This window comes from Propithecus coquereli, unplaced genomic scaffold (assembly GCF_000956105.1).
Source record: "Propithecus coquereli isolate 6110/MARCELLA unplaced genomic scaffold, Pcoq_1.0 Scaffold206, whole genome shotgun sequence".
NCBI classification, from domain to species: Eukaryota; Metazoa; Chordata; class Mammalia; order Primates; family Indriidae; genus Propithecus; species Propithecus coquereli.
This window is the reverse complement of record NW_012145634.1, coordinates 615,335-634,359: the sequence shown is the minus strand read 5'-3', so window position 1 is coordinate 634,359 and position 19,025 is coordinate 615,335. Positions and strand designations below refer to the sequence as shown.

Here is a 19,025-nt window from a genome sequence, read left to right as displayed (position 1 = left end):
GGGAGCACTAGAGCCATCTGGGAGACTCCCTCAGGTGACACCAGGCCTAAAACACGTGCACCTGTTGCCGATTCGAACCTTTGCAAATAACAAAGGAAAACCCCACAAAATAAAAACAGCACCAAAGCACAGTAAATAAATACACTATGGCATTCCTGAGGGATTGGATGAGACCCGGATTGTTTTTTGATATTAAGGAATTACTGATAATTTCTTGGCAGGTGTGATACTGATATTGTAGTTAGATCTTGATTTTTCCAGGACAGAGATGGAATATTCACAGGTGAAGAGGTACGCTGTCAGAATTTGCTTCTGAATATTGAGGAAGGGAGGAGTCGCTCTTGTCAGTGGGCCAGCACTGTCTGTGAATCGCTTATTCTGGGGGCTGGGTGATGGGAACATGGGGGTCATTATTATGTCTGGTTCTTTATTTTTGTGTTCAAAGTTCTCTGTAATAAAAAAGTACAGTGTAAAGAGGAGGTTAGTCTCTGGGCAGCAGCTGGCGAAGGGGTGGACCCTGGCATTGCACCCGGCAGGGCCACTGAGCTGAAAGAGACTTGGGTGTCCCATCTCCCACTGGATCTCAGTTTTCACATTCATGAAATTGGGTCAGATCCCGCAGGACACAAGGACCCCTAAGCTTCCTTCCAGCGTGGAGGCTGTGATTTGGGGCAGAAGCGGCCGGGATCAAGCTCCAAGTGGGCCTCTTTCTCTCTGCCTCGCCGCGGCCCAGGTCTCTGTCTTTCTAAGGCTCTGTCCTGGGCCTGGCCGGCCACCCAGTAGCCTTAGTGAAGCCAGTTTCTCCTCTCTGATGTGCTGGAGGCAGAGACAGGGTGGCCTGAGAGTCCCTGGGGCACTGAGGACTGACAGAGATGGCCAGAGCCTCCATATCCAGGAGGTGACGTCACCAGCTGTTGGGGTCCCTGGGGGCCCCATGTCTCTGACATCAGGCAGCAGGTGCACGTGGGGTGGGGGAGGCTGAGCACAGTGAGTGAGGGAGGCAGGGGGGTCTGGGGGTGTTGAGTCCCTGTGGAACCTGACCTTGACTTAGCTCTCAGCCTCCACTGCTCTGCTCTGACCTGGTCTGACCTGGTCTTGACTCGAGTCTTGAATTGGACTCTGACAGAGCCTCCCTTGGGCTATCACCGAATGCCCATTCTGTGCCCGGGTTGGTGCCTTTTATCATTTGTCCCCTCCTTATGTAGGCTGACCATCCCCAGGCTCCATCCACAAACCTGTCCCTGCCTCTGTCCCTGAACCTAAACCTTTCTAACCTAAACCGACCCCCCCCCCATGTGCCTCAGCCTTGCGGAGCACTGGTGTCTCATAGAGTATTATCTGGCTCCTTAAAGTGGAAAAGAGGTGAACATGAATTGGGAAATGCTGGGTTTCATCGTATCAGAGTGTTTCCCTACTGCAGGACTTGTCAGTGCCTTTACTTAGCTAATGTGCATTGTGAAAGTCTGAGAAATACACCCGTGTTTCATTTTCCAAAGATTTCCCTGACTTCCCAGTAAAGACAAACCACGGACCCCTCACCTGGTAAACGCTCTCCTGACTGGGTCCCTCATTATGGAGCTGAGATTTTCAACCTCTGTTCCTACTCAGACAATGGCCTTTGCTCAAGGGTCTCCTTCCCCCTTGTTTCTGCGTCCGGCCCCCAGCTGTGCTCCTGGAACCCCCCTCATTTCTCCTGATTCCCTTCTCAGTTCTTCCCCTTGTCGCTCCCACTGGGCTCCTCTCCCTTCCCAGGGGGGCAAGGACAGCATCCAGGGTCACTCTGCAGGGACAACTTCCTGTTCTGGGTCATGGTTCCCATGGGCACAGGGAGCTCTCCCAGGCCCTGGCAGGTTGGGGGCGGAACAACGGGGACACGGGATCTCACTGGGAACTGTCTCTGCCCCTGAGCAGCAACCCTTCAGCCCAGAGACACGAGCAACACTAAAGGCACACGGGCGATGCCGGACGGTGCTCAATTCGGTGTTTATTGAGGAGAAGGAGCATCGGGGAGGGTGTGAGACCCTCCTGGTCCGGGCTGGTGCCAGCTGATGGCTCAGGGGAACAGAGGAGACCTGGCAAAAGGGGTGTCTGAGTGAGAAAGGCCCTTCCCCTGGGCTCCTGCAGCTCCAGGCCCCCAAGGGTGGGGTGGCGGCTGGGGGTCTAAGCACACTCTGCAGGGGACACTGTCTTCTCCACGGTGCTGCCTTCATGGGTGACCTGGCAGCTGTATCTGCTACTACCTTTCCACTGGCCGGGTGACAGGCTCAGGTAGCTGCTGGCCGTGTACTTGTTGTTGCTCTGTTTCGAGGGCTGGGTGGTCTCCACGCCCTGGGTGACGGGGCTGCCGTCTGCCTTCCAGGCCACGGTGACGGCGCCCGGGTAGAAGTCACTGATCAGACACACCAGCGTGGCCTTGCTGGCTTGGAGCTCCTCAGAGGAGGGTGGGAACAGAGTGACGGAGGGGGCAGCCTTGGGCTGACCTGTGTGGACAGGGGAGGGGTGTGAGACGCTGAGGGAGAGTCTGGGTGTTTGCCCCCACCCCGTCTGAGGTCTCTGTGACCATTCACGTTGTGGCCGTCTGGTGCACCCGGCACTCTCCTTCCCTCCTCTGCCTGTCCCCTCTTCCCACTGGAGCCGCCTGGAGAGCAGACGGCCCAGCGCCCTCCTGGACGCCATTCCCATGTCATCGCTCCCAGGTGACCTGACCAGCCACTCCCCCCTGCAGCCTCAGTTTCCCCATGTTCTGGGGCAGGCTGTGCTCCCTCCTCCTGGTCTCTGGGGTCTGAGCTTGGAATCTGGCCCCGACCTCCGGATCCCGGACTCAGGACCCAGGACCCCCCACTTTATTCTTCCAGTGCCCGGAGCCTCTTCTGCGATCTAGGGGGTCCCTGCCCAGCCCGCAGGATGGCCCCGGCTCCGTGTGGGGAAGCTCCGAGACTGAACCTGGTGCCTGGTGCGGCCTGGAGCCTCCTGTCCCCTCGGGCACCAGGCTCTGGCCCAGCCCGGCCCACTCAGCTCTCCCAGGGGAGTGGGCTCCACCAGGCCAGCCCGGGGCTCTTCTGAGGCTCCGCCGTCTCCCCGTCCCCGCCAGCCTGACCCCAGGACGCTTCACCTGGGCTGTGTTCTCGGGGCCGCTCCCCCAGACTCCAGGGCACGGCTGCCGCAGGACCCCTCAGCCCCTCGGATGACTCCTGACTTTACCGGCAGCCATGGGGCTCTCTCTACCCCCATTCACAACCTTCTGTCACCTCATGAGTCTAAGGTGCCCTTTGAGGAAGGCAGGAGACCGACAATGGGCAGGTGAGACTCCAGGCCCAGGGGTGAAGGGCTCCGGGGACAGACCAGCCTCTGCCCCAAGGGACCCACTCCTTTCCGCTGCCCATCCTGGGAGGGCTGGACTTTGGTCACCTCGCCCAGGGTGACCCGTCTCTCTGTGTCTCTCTGTCCTCATGGCCCAGCAGAGGCCAGAGAGCTGCAGCCTAGACCCGGGGCCCTCTCTGCGTCCTCCACTTGTCTCCCCCACCATGACACCCTGTACCTGTGTCCCTGGCCCCTGGTGGCCTCCTCAGCCTGGATGGGCATCCAGCCCTCAGCCCAGACCCTGGGGTCTCGGGGACTGTCTCTAACGCCGCCGCAGTCGCCCTCGTCAGAACTGGCCTCTGCCTCCCACTGGGGCATCTGCGCCGGGAGAGGGGAAGGAGCCCCTTGCTGGCCAACCCCAGCCAGCCTGGGAGTGGGCCGCGGGCAGCTGGGGAACCTGATGGTGGCGGCTCCTGCTGGTTACCCCGAGACCAACCCACCTCCCCAGACCCCACGGAGAAAGGTGAGGGGTCAGTCCTTAAGGCCGAGGAGGGCAGAGGGGAAGGAGCCCCCAGACAGAGAAAACGGACTTTCCAGAAACAGCAGAGGAAGGGACAGGATGGGAAAGGTGACAGCCACTTACCTAGGACGGTGAGCTGGGTCCCACCACCGAAGACAAACATCAACTGAGGCTCAGACCAAAACCGGCGGGGCCAGCACCTGGCGCCCGCCCCCCGGGGGCTGGGCTGGAGCAGGAACCTGCCAGGGCGTGACGGGGGCACAGGGCGGGGCTGTGACAAGGCCCAGGGGAGGTGCGTGACCGGCACCCCAAGCAATTCCTATCCTAGGTATTTATCCAGGTGTAATGAAAACTTATGTTCAAACAAAAGCTTGAATGCAAATGTGTACACTGGTTTTATCTGACATTGTCCAAAACTGGAAACAACCCAAATGTCGCTCGACTGATGAATGGCTAAACGATCTGTGATACATTCGTAAAATGGAATCCTATTCAGCAATAAAAAGGAAAAAACTGTGATATACCCAACCACCTGGATGCATATCCAGAAAATTATGCTGAGTGAAAAAAAAGCCAGTCCCCGAAGGTTACATACTATATGATTCTATCTACAGAACATTCTTGAAATGAAAAAATTATAGAAATGAAAATAAAATTAGTAGTTGCCAGGGGTTTAGGAGGGGTTTGGGAGAGAGGAAAGGGAGTGTTATTATAAAAGCGGAACATGAGGCAGCTTTGTGTCAGGAATGTTCTGTTCCTTTTTTTTTCTTTGAAACAGAGTCTTGCTGTCTTTCCTGGGCTAGAGTGCCGTGACGTCAGCCCAGCTCACAGCAACCTCAAACTCCTGGGCTCAAGCGATCCTCCTGCCTCAGCCTCCCGAGTAGCTGGGACTACAGGCATGTGCCACCATGTCCAGCCAATCTTTTCTATTTTTTAGTAGAGATGGGGTCTCAATCTTGCTCAGGCTGGTCTCGAACTCCTAAACTCAAGCAGTCCTCCCACCTCGGCCTCCCAGAGTGCTAGGATTACAGGCGTGAGCCACCGCGCACGGCCAGAAATATTCTGTTCCTTGACTGTATCAGTTTCAATATCCTGGCTGTGATATTGTACTACATACAGTATGTCACCATCAGGGGAAACTGGGCCAAGTATTTAAGGGACCTCTGTATTACTTCTTATAACTGCACGGGAATGAATCTACAGTGATCTCAAAGTATATAAGGGATCTCTCTATATTATTAAATACTTCTTACAATTGCATGTGAATGAATCTCTAATGATCTCAAAATGAAAAGTTTAATTTAAAAAAAAGGTTACATACTTTATGATTCTATTTATATGCTATGCTGGAAAAAGCAGGTAAGTTGAGTCAGAAAGAGACCAGTAGTTGCCGTGGTCAGGCAGAGAAAGGGCTTGACTGTAAAGGCGCACAGAGAAATGTTGGGAGGGGTGATGGAAATATTCTGTATCTCGATTCTGGTGGTGGTTACATAATTCTATGATTTCAAAAAAAAATTTTATAGTTTTTTTTTTTTTTTGCTACTCCACAAGAGGGATTTTTACTGGATAAATTAAAATAAAATGTAAAAAATAGTAGGACATTGTAGGCTGTTTTAAAAATCCTTATTATATTATTACAGTGGCCAAAAACATACTGAACGGCTGCTGAATACTCCCTACCATGGATGTACCCTAGTTTATTTTACCTTCCCCTATGGGCATTTAGGTTGCTTCCACTTTTCCCCCATGAACACACTTACGTTTAGCTGAAGTTTTGATTATTTCCTCAAGATAAATTTCTACAAGTGGAATTACTCGATTAAATGGAATGCACATTTTTGTGAATGTTCATACATGTTTCAGAAACTCAGTCTCCCACCGCAGCCCGTTATTAGAGCGCCCATGCCTCCCTCCTCAGTCTCGGGCACCGTCTCTTCACCTCCACTCGCCCACATCACTGGGATCTTGGCCCCTGGTGGCGCAGCGCAGCGTGACCTCGTCACCCCAGGGCGCGGGCTCCCCGCCTCCCACCTCCCTCCTCCAATCCGGCCCGGCAGCAGCCTCCCATCCGGAGCCGATTTTTCCAAAACACGAATCCAGCTCCGACGGTCCCCTACTCAGATCCCCCAGGGCTACACCCGACCACAGATAAAGCCCCCGACTCGAGCCCTGCGGGCCTCCGCGCCCTGCTCGCCACGCCGCTGCCTTTGCGGGCGACACCAGCCGGCGGCCCCAGATCTGCGAGCCCAGCCTGGCCCCAGCAAACGCCGGTGACCAAGTCCGGGAGTGGACGCCTGGGGGAGCCAAGCCAAGCCCTGCGCCCTTCTCCCTGCGCCCTGCAGACCACCCCTTGTCTTGGACCATTTGTTTATAAAATACAGGACCTGCTGATGCCGTCACGGTCTTCTCCTAACTGTCCATCAAAAAAGCCAGGGAGCGGGCCTCGCTACTCCCTTTCCTGTTTCCTCCACTTCCTGGCTCTTGTCCCCTTATCTATCAAACTCTGGGTCACCATGACACCCTCCCTGGGGTCTCTCTAGTTCTGGATTCCCACCCCCGCCCACCCATTCAAGTCTGGTCCTGTCAGTTTCCTGCAAACGCCCCCCTGGGACTCCCCAGATGAAGTCTGTCTTCTGGGACGGTCCTGGGGGCTGGCCCTAGTCGCCTGTCCAGCCTCCTCTCAGACCACCTTGGCCCCAGGGCCCACGCACTCCAGCCCTGGGGACCATCAGGGGCTTCCTGAGCGCTCTGTGCCCCAGAGGCCCTGGCCCAGGCGCATCCTTCTACCTGATATCTGTCCCTTGTGGGGCTTCCTCTGGCTCTCTGTCTGGCAGTCACCACACTGCATGTGGCTGTCACCTCACCTGACACCCTCTCCCTGTGAACTTGAGTGGGGCAAGTCTAGATGTCAGCCCAGGCTCGGAGCCTGATGACGCCGGGGACCTCTTGCTCCGCAGTCCCTGCAGGACACCCACAGGTGCTGACCCGTCCTCCGTGGCCAGCTGCTGGCGTAGCTCAGAGTCAGCTCAGCCCGCTGGGGCCCTCGCCATGGCCACCCCAGCGTCCTCAGGGTGGGGGGCAGGCTGCAAGGCCCTCACCCCATCAGGACTTCTCACTTTGCAGAAGGAGAAACTGAGGCTGAGAGGTGGCCTTGTCAGCTCCAACAGCTCAGAAATGAGGCCATCATGCCTGGAGCTGGAGGACAGGGGACAGCTGCAGTACTGTGCACATGAACTGTGTGACCTTGGGCAGGTGGCCTCACCTCTCTGACCTCTATCCCTGTCTGTAAAACAGGGATAACAGCAGGATCTGCCCCTAAAATGAGTAGTGCCCCTGGGGTGTGAAGTGAGCCAGTGATGATGGGCCGTTGTGTCACAGATTGTCATAAACGGACTTAGATACTCCATGCTTTGTCTGGGGACTTCCCACCACACACGGAGAGGAGAGAGCTGGGGTCACACAGTGAGGTGGGCCACACTGGGGCCCCCACAGACCCTCCCTTGGGCCTTTCCCTTGGAGGCGCCTACACCCTGGGGGGGCTTGGGTTCCCAAGGGGCCAGTCCCAGGAGGCCACTCTGGCTAAGGGTCCTTGGCTAAGGGTCTGGGGACCTGCAGACCCCAGGGAAGGTCCCCCTACGACATCAGCTGGAGCCCACCGCCTGGTGCTCCGGGGAGTGGCCATGCCCAGCGGAGGGGGCTCACCCCAGAGTGGGGGGAGGGGTGGGGGGAGGCCTGGGCACCCTGTGTGGACAGCGGCCACCAGCTGCGAGGATGAGGGTGTCCTGCCTCTGTTTCCGCCCTACCCGGAGGACTAGGGGGAGGAGAGTGAGGTCCAGCCTTGGTGCAGAATTTAAGGGGGCCAGAAAACTCAGGAATCAAGATAAATAGTATTTTACTATAATATTAAAAATAAAAATGAATTCGAACAAATCCATGATGGACAAAATATCAACACTTTAAAGCCAGTGTCTGCCCAGCCCCCCTCTGGGGTTAACCTTCCTTCTCACCAACCCCCCCCTCCCCGCTGGTCTCCCCCTGGGCCGCCCATTCCGGCTCCGGCTGCAGGACCCTGCATCCCTCCCCGCCCCAGTCTCTCCTCCCTTACCTGCTCCACGGGATCTGCGGGCTGTACTGGGTGCTTCCTACCCGGGCTCCAGGGCCCAGGGCCCTGCTCCGAGGTGCCTCCGTCGAGGACAGGAAGCCGTGGGTGCCCATGGCCAAGCCCAGCAGCAGCAGGGGCCAGCGCAGCCTAGGACTGGGACCCAGTCCCCTGGGGGCCTCACGGCCCACCTGGCCCTTCCCGAGCCTCATCCACCCTCAGGGTCAAAGGCACCCGTGGCTGGATTTGCAGCGTGGGCTCCCTGGAAAGGGGGGGCCCTGGTCCCTCTTGCTGGCAGCGGCCGTCCCAGTGTGTCCCGGTCCGTGTGGCCTGTCTTCGCCCTGGACTGGCTCTGGTCCCTGCCCCTGGCCCGGTCCTTTCCATGGTCCATGGCTGTTACCCCTGGGGGTCTCTCCCAGAGGGACATCTGCCAACCGCCCCGCTGTGGTCGGGATTCAGGGCTCAGCTGATGCCTGCCTAACTCTGTCCCTGGGGCCCTGGGTGGGGCACACCTGACCTGCCCTCGTCCCCAATTCCCCAAGGGCGCCCTGGGTCTGTGAGCAACTCCCTGGGGCTGGAGGGGCCATGGAGAGCTGCCTAGTGCCCAGCAGAACAGGAGTCCCGGAGGGCTTGAGCTCGGGCTGGGGCTGGGGCTCTCCCACCCAGCCCTGGGGGGAGGAGTTGGTGAGAGGGGAGGGAGGTTTAGATTTAGCAAGAAGCCACTCTGTTCAAGTCCAGGGTCATGCCATAATAATGAAAATGGTGTTTAACACACCATATTCGGCTTACAGACTCCCCCCACCTCCACGCACCCTCAGAGTCCCCTTTCCCCGGCTTTCTAAAGGTATAACTGACAAGTAAAAATTGTATATGTTCGCGGTGTACAACGTAATGTTTTGTTATATGTATGAATTGTGAAATGATTAAATCAAGCTAATTAACATTTCTAATCATCTCACATATTTTTTTGGAGTGAGAACATTTAAGATCTATGCTCTTAGCAATTTCCAAGTGTCCGATACATTATCAGGAACTGCAGTCTCCTTGCTGTATCTGTAGCTCTCCAGAACTTGCCCTTGTAGATTTCATGCAGAGGCCAGTAACTTTCTCCAAAGCAGTGTGTGGAGTCACCATGGCTAGCGCTCAGTCTGGCCCATGGTTTCTGCCGGGTGCCTGGGCCCTCTCTGTCCCCTGGGAGTCCTGCCCCCTCCCCTCTTCCTGGGACCCTGTGCTGTGGGATAGGCAGCAGGTGGCCAGCAGGGACTCAGCACCGGTGCGGGGTGGTGACGGCCTGGCTCTTCTCTGGCACTGCAGGAGTGACGCCTCAGGTCACTCAGGAGTCTCCACACTCCTGTCCTCCTCCCTGGGCCAGGCTGGAAGTGCTGCTGGCTCTGCTCTTCACAGGGACCACGGTGAGGTCAGTGTTGGGAGATAATTAATGTGAAAGTGGGGCGTTTTGCTTTAGTTTTTTAAAAAAAATTGTGATAAAAAATGCATAACATAAAATCTACCATCTTGACCATTTTTAAGTGCGTAGTTCAGGGCATTAAGTACATTCAAAGGGCGGGGCACAGTGGCTCATGCCTGTAATCCTAGCACTCTGGGAGGCCAAGGTGGGAGGATCACTTGAGCTCAAGAGTCCAAGACCAACCTGAGCAAGGGCGAGACCCCGTCTCTACTAAAAATAGAAAAAGAAAATTATCAGGGCAACTAAAATTACAAAAATTAGCTGGGCATGGTAGTGCACGCCTATAGTCCTAGCTACTTGGGAGGCTGAGGCAGGAGGATCGCTTGAGCCCAGGAGTTTGAGGTTGCAGTGAGCTGTGACGATGCCACTGCACTCTAGCCTGGGCAACAGAGCAAGACTCTGTCTCAAAATAAATAAATAAAAAATAAAAATAGTTAAATTAAAAAAAATAAGTACATTCACAGCGTTGTGCAACCATCACCACCACTTATCTCCAGAACTTTTTCACCTTGCAAAACTGAAACTCTGTCCCCATTAAAAAGTAACTCCCCAATCCCCTATCCTCAGGCCCTGGCACCCACCATTTTACTTTCTGTCTCTATGAAGTCGACTGCCCCAGGCACCTCACAGGAGTGGGATCATACACTAATTGTCCTTTGAAGGTGGTTTTCAAACTGGAAAGTTCTGCATGCATGACACACGGGGCTGATGTGATTGTTATGAACACATCAGCTGGCGTGGCCTGGGAAAAAATCACCAACCGTCATGAAATAAATGAACCTCTGATGATACTGTGCTCCAGCTACCACTTTCCAAATTTTGCGTTGCAATTCACAAAGGGTGCGAAATCAATTAACATGGGTGCAGCTAGCATTTTGTGAAAGTGGGGTTAGCCCAGAGCCAACTCTGGCTGGAGAGCATCCGTGAAAGGGGAGGGACATGATCCTGAGTGGGATTTTGCTTCAGTTATCTAGATACCTAGATATGCTCCGGAGAAGGGTAGAAAATGTATTCCTTGCTGGGAGTTGTGGTGGAAAATCTTTTGAAAAATGCTGTCAGGGGACACGCTGTCCCAGTTGTGGGTCTGAGTTGAAGCTTGTTGTCAAATCCACTCTTGCGTTTCACAGTCGGCTGATCTGCTGTTCGTGTTCATAACTGTCCTTTGCTTTAGGTCCCCGGCATCCCAGTCCACAAGGGCCTGGTTTGTCCCCAGGGATGTGCTGTCCAGTGGCTCGTCCAGCTCTGAGAGGCTCTCCTCAGGTTCCCCCACATTGAGTTCCATGGCCTGTTGAGTTCCTTGGCCCAGGGGTTGGGGACAGCAGCTGTACAGACACGCAACTTTGCATTATCCCCTGCGATAATGAATTCCTAATGAGGTCAGACTCCAAGGTCCCATGCGACTCTGCTTGGATCCCAGGGTCCCACAGACAGTGACTGAGCATCCCCTGAGGGCCAGGTGCTGCATCCCAGAGACCTCGTGGTCCTTAGGGAGATGGGCAAGGCACTGAATAGTCACGGGGCGTGGTGTCCTGAAAACACTATGGGGTCTCGAACTCCTGAGCTCAAGCGATCCTCCTGCCTCGGCCTCTCAAAATGGTAGGATTACAGGCGTGAGCCACCACTCCTGGCCCTTTCCTTAATTGCTTAAATAATAGTAAGAACAAAGTTAAATTTACTGTTCTTCACACGTCGAAATGTTCCTGGTTAAGACCAGTTTGAATAGAGTTGTACTGACCGAAGATAGAAAAACATATCATAATTGCAATGAATCTAAACACCTCAAATATGTTTATACCTGTGAGTTTGTAACAATACTAACAAACTAAAGTTGGACGATGCTGGCGTGCTGACTCATCCTCTCCATAGTTGGTAAATAAAGGGAAAAATATCAGATATTTACTATACGAATCGTCCCTTAAGGTGAGGACATCCTCAGTGAGGGGAAGTTTTCTAGCTACCAAGTGAAGCAGGAGTGAAGACGGACCCATCTCGCTTTCCGTAGTGAACACCCGGATCCACACAGTGGGAAGAAATGGAAGAGCCCCCGTGTGCAGATTCCTCCCTCCCTCCTTACATGGGGCCACCCTGCTGCTCATCTTGTGTAACCATGCACTGGCCTCTGTGTGCACGGGTACCCCTTACATTTGAGTCTGAGTCTGACTGGCATGCTCTGTCCCCCAAGATCCCCAGATCTTCCTCGGATCCCCTTCCTCGAGGGTCTCAGGGTTTTCCTCGGGTCAAAATGTTTGAGTCTCTGGTCTTCAGTTCACGCTGGCTATGGGCAACGGTCCAAGCCCATTTCGTTCTGTGTCTCTTCGTCCACCGAGGAAGCTGAGTCAGGGATTTCCAGGCACAGACCACAGCTGTCGGCACCCAGTGTTCTGTGCTGCTGTCAGGAGTCCTGTTGGTGCCTGGGGGTGGGTCTTTGTGGTAACAGCAAATGCATCCCGACAATCTGGGACCCCACCCTCTGCGGCATCTCCCTCCTCTGTTATAGGTTCAGAAAGTTCCCAAACGGTCCCTTCCCCAAGAATTCATGCACTCGTTCATTTGTTCACTCGATTCTTATCACCAAATATTTATCAGGCACATAAATGAGTTGAACGGATCCTGCCCACTGAGAACCCACGGGCTAGTGGAGGAGGGGCCTTGCTAAATAAATCTAGAGCTGTGTGGTAGGTGCTAAATGTAGGTGTGCGGTAGGTGCTAAATGTAGTTAGGAAAACATGGTGTTTGCATACTGGAGGACGTTAACAATGGCATGAAGAGATCAGGGAAGTCTTGTCCAAGCAGTGAGATCTGAGACAACTGTAGAACCCTGAGTTGGTCCCTCAACAGCACAGCACATTCTCCTGGCAGTAAAGGGTTTGGGCACTCATTTGGGGACAACCAAGAGAATTAGGTGCTTGATCAATTGGAGTTGGCTTAACACAGCAGAATGGGCAGTTCGGGGTATTCCGGTAACGGGACCTAGGGCAGAGCCCGAGCCAGCCTCGGAAGGCTGCGCCATGGTGAGGAGTCTGAACTTTATCCCCCAGCCGGCGCTGTGTTTTCACAAGCTACGTGCCGCTGCAGACCACTCAGGTCACGGCTGCTCCAAAGTCAGATGAGCCATAAGTGTACATGACATACCGATTTTGAAGAGTGAATACAAAAAACAGTTTAAGCTATTCAGTAACTAATTTTTATATTGATTACAGGTTGAATTGATAGTTTTTGAGATTATATCTTGTTAAATAAAATATGTCATTAAAATCATTTCACCCATTTCTTTTTACTTTTTTTTTTTTAATGTAGCCACTAGAAAATAGGAAATTACAGATGTGGCTGCCATATGTGCCTTGGAGTATGGGAGACAATTAAGGGTCAGAGAGGAGGAGTACAGGCAAGGCTGGATCTAGGAGTGACGAAGATGAAGGGTAAAGGCTGTAGCAGGGGGACAGGCAGGAGGCCAGATAATGGTCAAGGTGAGAAATGACTCAGATTAGAGGAAAGGATTTGATGAGAGGAAAGGCCAGGCCAGTGACCGATGAGGAAATAATGACATTACTATTTTGTTGAGTGCCCATGACAGTTAAGCCCAGGTTAAGCATTTTATATAAATTAATCAGCACTATTATGTTTCCCTTTATACACAACATTGGAAATGTTGGCCTTGATTTCAAGTGACCCCTCCACAGCCGACTAGATTCAAGACTCACACTCTGGCCTGAGGCCCAAGTCCAAGGTCCATTGAGCTGGTGGAGCAGGGGCTTTAGGATGATGGAGGAGTTCAACCCAACTTCCTGCTTTCTGGGTCTCTTGCCTTGACATGGAATTCCAGAGTCACGAAGGAAGAACACAAGAGAGGGGCGGGTTACATGCAGAAGACAGAGTTCTTTAAGGATCATCTAGCTGGCCTTCAAATGTGGGCCTGGGCCAGGCGTCGTGGCGCGCGCCTGCAGTCCCAGCTACTTGGGAGGCTGAGGCATGAGGATCGCTTGAGCCCAGGGGTTGGAGGCTGCAGTGAGCTATGAACGTGCCTGTGAATAGCCACAGCACTCCATCCTGGGCAACATAGCAAGATCCTGTCTCTAAAAATAATGATAATAATAAAAAACACGGACCAGGAGGCAAATGCCTGATGCAGGAAGAACTCAAGTGTGTTTGAGGACATGGAAGCCCTGAGGGTCCCCGGAGCATGGCATGAGCTGAGACCATCATTTTACAAAAGAGACAATCACAGGCCACATGTGGAAGGGCCGATATTGACACGTGTCTGACTTTCTGGGGGGACCTTTGGGGATGTTCTCAGCCAAGTTTGGGGTCACATGGGAGATGGTTTCCCTGGCACCTCCCTGAGTGTGAGCCATGCCTACACACTGTGTGGACACCCCACGTGCAGGGTCCCTTCCTGTAGGGCACATTCTGCCCTACACCCCTTGTGCTCAGGGGGCCACGCTGTGGGGCCAGGGCTGCAGGAACCCTCCCATCCCTCCTCCACCTGATAAGCCCAGTGTGGCCTCCATGAAACCACATCCCTCCCTTGAGCCTCTAGGTCTCTCCGTGGGTCCAGAGGGTCAGTATCCCTTGGGTCATCAGGCAGGAGGAGTCGAGGGGGACCTCAATCACTCCACCAAGCGTGGCTTGGTTAAGACCTGGAGGCAGGAGCTGGAGTGTTTCTCTAGAGCTGGGGTCAGCAAACTGCGGCCTGAGTGCTGTATCCAACCCAGCCGCATCTTCTGGGTAAATAAAGTTTAATAGGAGCACAGCCACACCCACATGTCCACCTATTGTCTGTGGCTGCTTTCTTGCCACAAGGACAGAACTGAGCAGTTGCAACAGAGACCCTATGGCCCACAAAGCCAAAAATATTGACTATCTGGCCATTTAAAGAAAACGTTTGTCAGCCTCTACCACTGTCCTGTGCGGAAGAGTGAATACATTTCTCTCACCTCGACCAGTGGTTCTCAATTGAGGTGATTAAGCCACCCTGGGGGAACACTTGGCAATGTCTGGAGACATTTTTGGTTGTTACACCTGGTTGGGAGGGGTTTAGCGGGTAGAGGGCAGGGAGGCTGCTCAGCATCCTTCAGTGCACAGGACGGCCCCACAACCAAGCATTGTCTGGCCCCAAATGCCAATGGGACGAAGATGGAGAATCCGCTCTGGACCTACCACCTGGGTCCTGTTTCCCTTCCGAGAGGCCCAATAAGGGTATTTTCTGAGCTTGTTTACCCCATAACTCCAGAGCATGATCTGATGCCAATAGCGGGTCCTGTCCTTGGCAAGGATGCCCACCCCAGGGGCTTTTGTCCACCCCTTGGCTCCCATGACTCAGGGGACTATGGGTGCGGGTGAGCGCTCTCCACACACCTCAACCAAGCAGGCCGCGATCAGCCAATCTCCTGGGACCGTCACCCCGGGTTGGTTCTTAGATGCTTCCTATGAGATGGCGCACGAGTCAGACCAAAATCAGCAAAACAACTTCCCAAGACAAGCAGCTTTAATCCCCAAATCCAGTCTCCGTTGGGGCTTACAGCAACACTGCCCGACCAGGGGACGCTGTGTGGCCTGTGGCTCCATCCTCCTCCGCCACCCCAGCCTCTGCAAGGACGCCTGCCCCTCTGTCTTCAGGTCAAGATACTCGAGTCCCGGGGTGCAGCAGCCTCCTTTTCTTCCCCCCTCTCCCTGTCCCCCTCCATGTCCCTCTCCTTGTCCATGCTCTGGGCCCCCACGGCACAGAAATATATAGCCTCATCCTCGGGCTGCAGCTTAGAGATGCTCAAGTACCCCCTGTTCCTGGCCACGTCCTTGGATCCAGAGAAGCGAGGGGGGACCTCGGGGCCCCGGTTCTTGTCCAAGTGGGAGAAGTGTCTCAGCAGGAACTTCGGAGGGTGTCCTGGCCGCTGCTGGTACCAGAAGACACTGTAAACGCCGATGTTGTGGTCGCTGCTCAGGGTGCAGGTGAGGCGGACTGTGGTTCCAAGGAAGGCGGCCTCGGTCGGCGGCTGATGCAGCAGCAGGTGAAGGCCACAGCCTGGGGACACAGAAGCATGTGGGCCTCCAGGGCTGGGCAAGGCGAGGGGCGGGGTGGGGAGCTACGGGTTCTGGGGGCTCCCTCACCTGTGCAGTGGGCGAGTAGCAGGAGCAGGACAGGAGTCCAGGACATGGCGCAGCCCGCAGAGCTCTGCCTCCCGCGCTGGGGCTCCTGGAGCCCTCTCGGGCCGGGCCAGCGTCCTCCGCCCTGCTGCAGGGGTGGGCCGTGGCATGCCCCCTTCCTGGCCACTACCATCCCCAACTTTCTTGGGGCCGTGGTGTCCGTTATGGGAACAGCCAGTGGCGGCCGTTGTGGCTCAGGGAGGAAGCACCTGCTTCACGGTCCAGGTCACTCCCCTCTGTGGACACTGAGCCCCACCGAGATAAACGTCTTGTCCAAATTTAAATGCCTGGTGAAGCGGGAAGACAGGACACATCCTCAGGGCGGTGGAAACACCTGCTCGGTACAGGCGGAAGGAAGTGGGAGCTCTGGCCCTGTCACGCCCCGGCACTGCCCCCAAGCCGGCTCCTTTGCCCCCACAGCGGAGTGGCAGGGGCTTTCGAGAAAGACGCACCATGGGGATCCTGTGTCACTCCCCTCCCTCTTTCCAGCTCACCTTGGCCCCGTGATGGACTGAATCGTGCGCCCCCAAAGTCATAGGGCGAAGCATTAACCCCCAGTATGACCGTATTTGGAGATGGGACCTTTAGAGAGGTAATTAAGGTTAAGTGAGGTCATACAACTGCTGTCCTCATAAAAAGGGGACATTTGGACTCACAAACAGACACGCATAGAGGGAAGAGGGTACGAAGTGACATGCAGGGAAGGTGGAACCTACATGCCGAGGAGAGGGGTTGGAGCGGAGCCTTCCCTCAGAGCCCTCAGAGGGGACCAGCCTTGCCTGTACCTTGATTTTCAACCTCTGGCCTCCAGGACTGTGAGAAAATAGATTTCTGTTGTTTAAGCCCCGGGGTCTGTGGTGCTTTGTTACTGCGGCCCTAGGAAACGATCAGGGAAGTGTTTTGGTCCATTCTGGCTGCTGTAACAAAATAGCACAAACCAGGCAGCTAATAAACAACAGAAACTTATTTCCCATAGTTCTGGGGGCTGGGAAGTCCAAGCCCAGGTCTGGCGGATGCGGTGTCAGGAGAGGGGCTGCTTCCTGGCCCACAGACGGCGTCTGCTCACCATGGCCTCACACGGTAGAAGGGACACTCTGGGGTCTCCTTTGCAAGGGCACTAATCCCACGCAAGAGGCCTCTGTCCCCAGGACCTAATCACCTCCCAAAGGCCCCACCTCCTAATATCATCACCATGGGGTCAGGATTTTAACATATGAATTTTGGGGAGACACAAACATTCAAACCGTAGCCAGAAGTAACTCTGAGATGGCGCCAAGAGGTCTCTTGTTCTACATGCCCATCCCCCCACTGAAAGGCCGGAGTCTGTCTCCTCCCCTTGGATCTGCCCAGGCCTGTGACTACAGCTGAAGTGACTCCGGCTGGACCGGGTGGCCTTGAGCAGCTGGGCACGCGCCAGGACTCTATCTCGCAAACACATGAAGGAGTGAGCACCCCTTTGGCTCAGATGAGCCCCCTGTGTGGTCTCAAGCTGCCTGCTACGTCCATTCTCTCCCCGACGAGGAGCGGACCTCACCTGTTTAGTCAGCTGGGCCAACTCCACGAGCCCCCCCTTCCTCCTGCTGCCTTTCTGGCCAACAGCTCCACCTGCCCAGGCGAGGGGTGGGGACGGTCTCCGCGCCCAGTTATCAGAACACCGGGAGATACTTATAGACTATTTGTGGAACCTGCGAATGGGGAACACGGCCCTCGGAAGTCCATCGTGAGGCCAGGATGCAGAAAGACTCTTGGATGCACAGTGCCGGACACAGGCAGGTCACCGGGCGTGGCCCCCAAGGGCTTTATGGAATCCCGGCTGTGAAGCGGAGAGCGTGACAAGGCCTCTTCGTAGAGAGAAGAAGAAAGAGAAAATTCTCAGCCAGAGCTCTTACCCTCACCAGGAACAGTGGAGGCTTTTCCTGGAATGCGGTAGAGAAAGAATTCTTACCTCCGTCCCTGACGCCGCACCAGGTCTCTGCTCGGCTTCTCGAAGCCAAGGGGGTTTGTTTGGAACACACGATTCTAGATGACTCCACGGTGCCTGGCACAAGGCATCGTGGGTTAACTCTGACTGCAAATTCTATTAATATGCGCTTCTTATCTGTGCTACGAAAAGAGTTAAATACAGTTTGCATACTTTCACATCCAGGTCTTCTCCAAGCTCATTTTTGTTGGTATTAAAAAAAAACCCAGATTTTATTGTTTTTTTCCTTCATAAGATTAGCATCTTTATATTTGCCTTGTATGCAGTTGTGATATTTGTAGTTACTTTTCAAAGAATTTTGATCCTATTCGTCATTCTTGTATTTTAAACCAAATGAAACATTTTTTAAAAAACAATATTTACTTTGATATCCTTCATTCGCTGTGGGTCGTCTTAGAGCTAAACATTTCAAATACATTTCACGATTCTCTTTTATTACTTGCTTTAACATTTTAAGGGTATTTCTAAATATATTATTATAATTTTTGCCACTTAAAAATTCCAAGTAATCACTCAAACTGTGGTGAGCTCTAAGAAGAAAGCTGGGTCTTCCAGAAGGGAGATTTTTAAAAATAATTGTATGTGTGTGTGTGTGTGTGTGAAACATTGATAAGACTTGGTGTGGGTTATTGAGTAAGAGAGAGGACCCAAGGGTGACCCCAGGTCTTCGAATGGGCAGCTGACGTACAAGTATAACCATTTCCTAAGCTGGGGATGCCAGGGGGAAGGAAAGGGGCAGGAGCTAGACAGTAGGAGTTATAAAACGAGAGAAAAAACCAGAGAGGGACGAATATTTGAGGAATTAATGGAGATATTTAACCACATCATTTTAAGTCTTTTGTCATCACAGACAGTTCTTTTATTCTGTTGCTCTCCTAAAAGCTCTTGCCACCAGCTACAGGCCAAAGTGCTTCATATTCAACAAAAAGGGACTGTCTTGGAGACCCACAGGAAGGCCTGTGACCAGCATGCTGGGGTACAGACTTCTGGTGGCACTGCACAGCGTGAGACCACACCATGGAGCTCGGCCAGGATGCTCAGAGTGCTGGTTCAGAAACTGATGGGGTCATGGAACCGCCGACCTAGGATCAAGCTGAACAAGAATTAAGTGTGGGACTAAAGGAACAATCTGGAAGCTGAATCAGCCCCCAGAAATGTGAGCTTCTCATGCTGCTCAACCAACAGGCTGAGAAGGGGTCATTGCACTGGCTGGGGTGACTGATCCAGATTGCTGGAGAAAAGTTAGTTTCTCTCACACAGTAGCAGCGATGGGGACTTTCTTGGGAGCCCAGGGGATCCATGGGGGTACCTCTTAACACTGCCTTGCCCAGTTGTCTTGGTCAAGGAAAACCTGTGGGATCCCAGTCTAGACAAGAACATCAAGGATTCAGATTCCCTGGGCATTTGAAGCACTACAGGCAGCTCATCCCGTCCTATGAGAGCCTCACTGTATGCATCTCTGCAGCTCCATGTTCAGCGACACCGTGTTGGTAGCTTGAAATCAGCCACAGCGGGA

General features: G+C 53.9%; 1 protein-coding gene across 1 annotated transcript; it reads right to left on the bottom strand.

Moving 5' to 3' along the window:
- Positions 1-2,160: 2,160 nt before the first annotated feature.
- On the bottom strand, positions 2,161-15,538 carry LOC105810160 (immunoglobulin lambda-like polypeptide 5). The gene is made up of 5 exons (XM_012644083.1): positions 15,493-15,538; positions 15,065-15,406; positions 7,926-8,136; positions 3,944-4,059; positions 2,161-2,480 (listed from the first exon to the last, which is right to left on the bottom strand). The coding sequence occupies exons 1-5, from the start codon at positions 15,536-15,538 to the stop codon at positions 2,161-2,163; spliced, it is 1,035 nt and encodes a 344-aa protein (XP_012499537.1).
- Between the last annotated feature and the right edge of the window lie 3,487 nt (positions 15,539-19,025).

Excerpts from the sequence above, each read along its gene's own strand:
- LOC105810160 (XM_012644083.1), bottom strand. The coding sequence starts at position 15,538 with ATGTCCTGGACTCCTGTCCTGCTCCTGCTACTCGCCCACTGCACAG. Across the intron at positions 8,137-15,064 it reads CAAGGAGAGGGACATGGAGG|GGTGGATGAGGCTCGGGAAG; the intron begins GGGACAGGGAGA and ends TTTGACCCTGAG. Across the intron at positions 4,060-7,925 it reads CCGCAGATCCCGTGGAGCAG|GTTCCTGCTCCAGCCCAGCC; the intron begins GTAAGGGAGGAG and ends ACGCCCTGGCAG.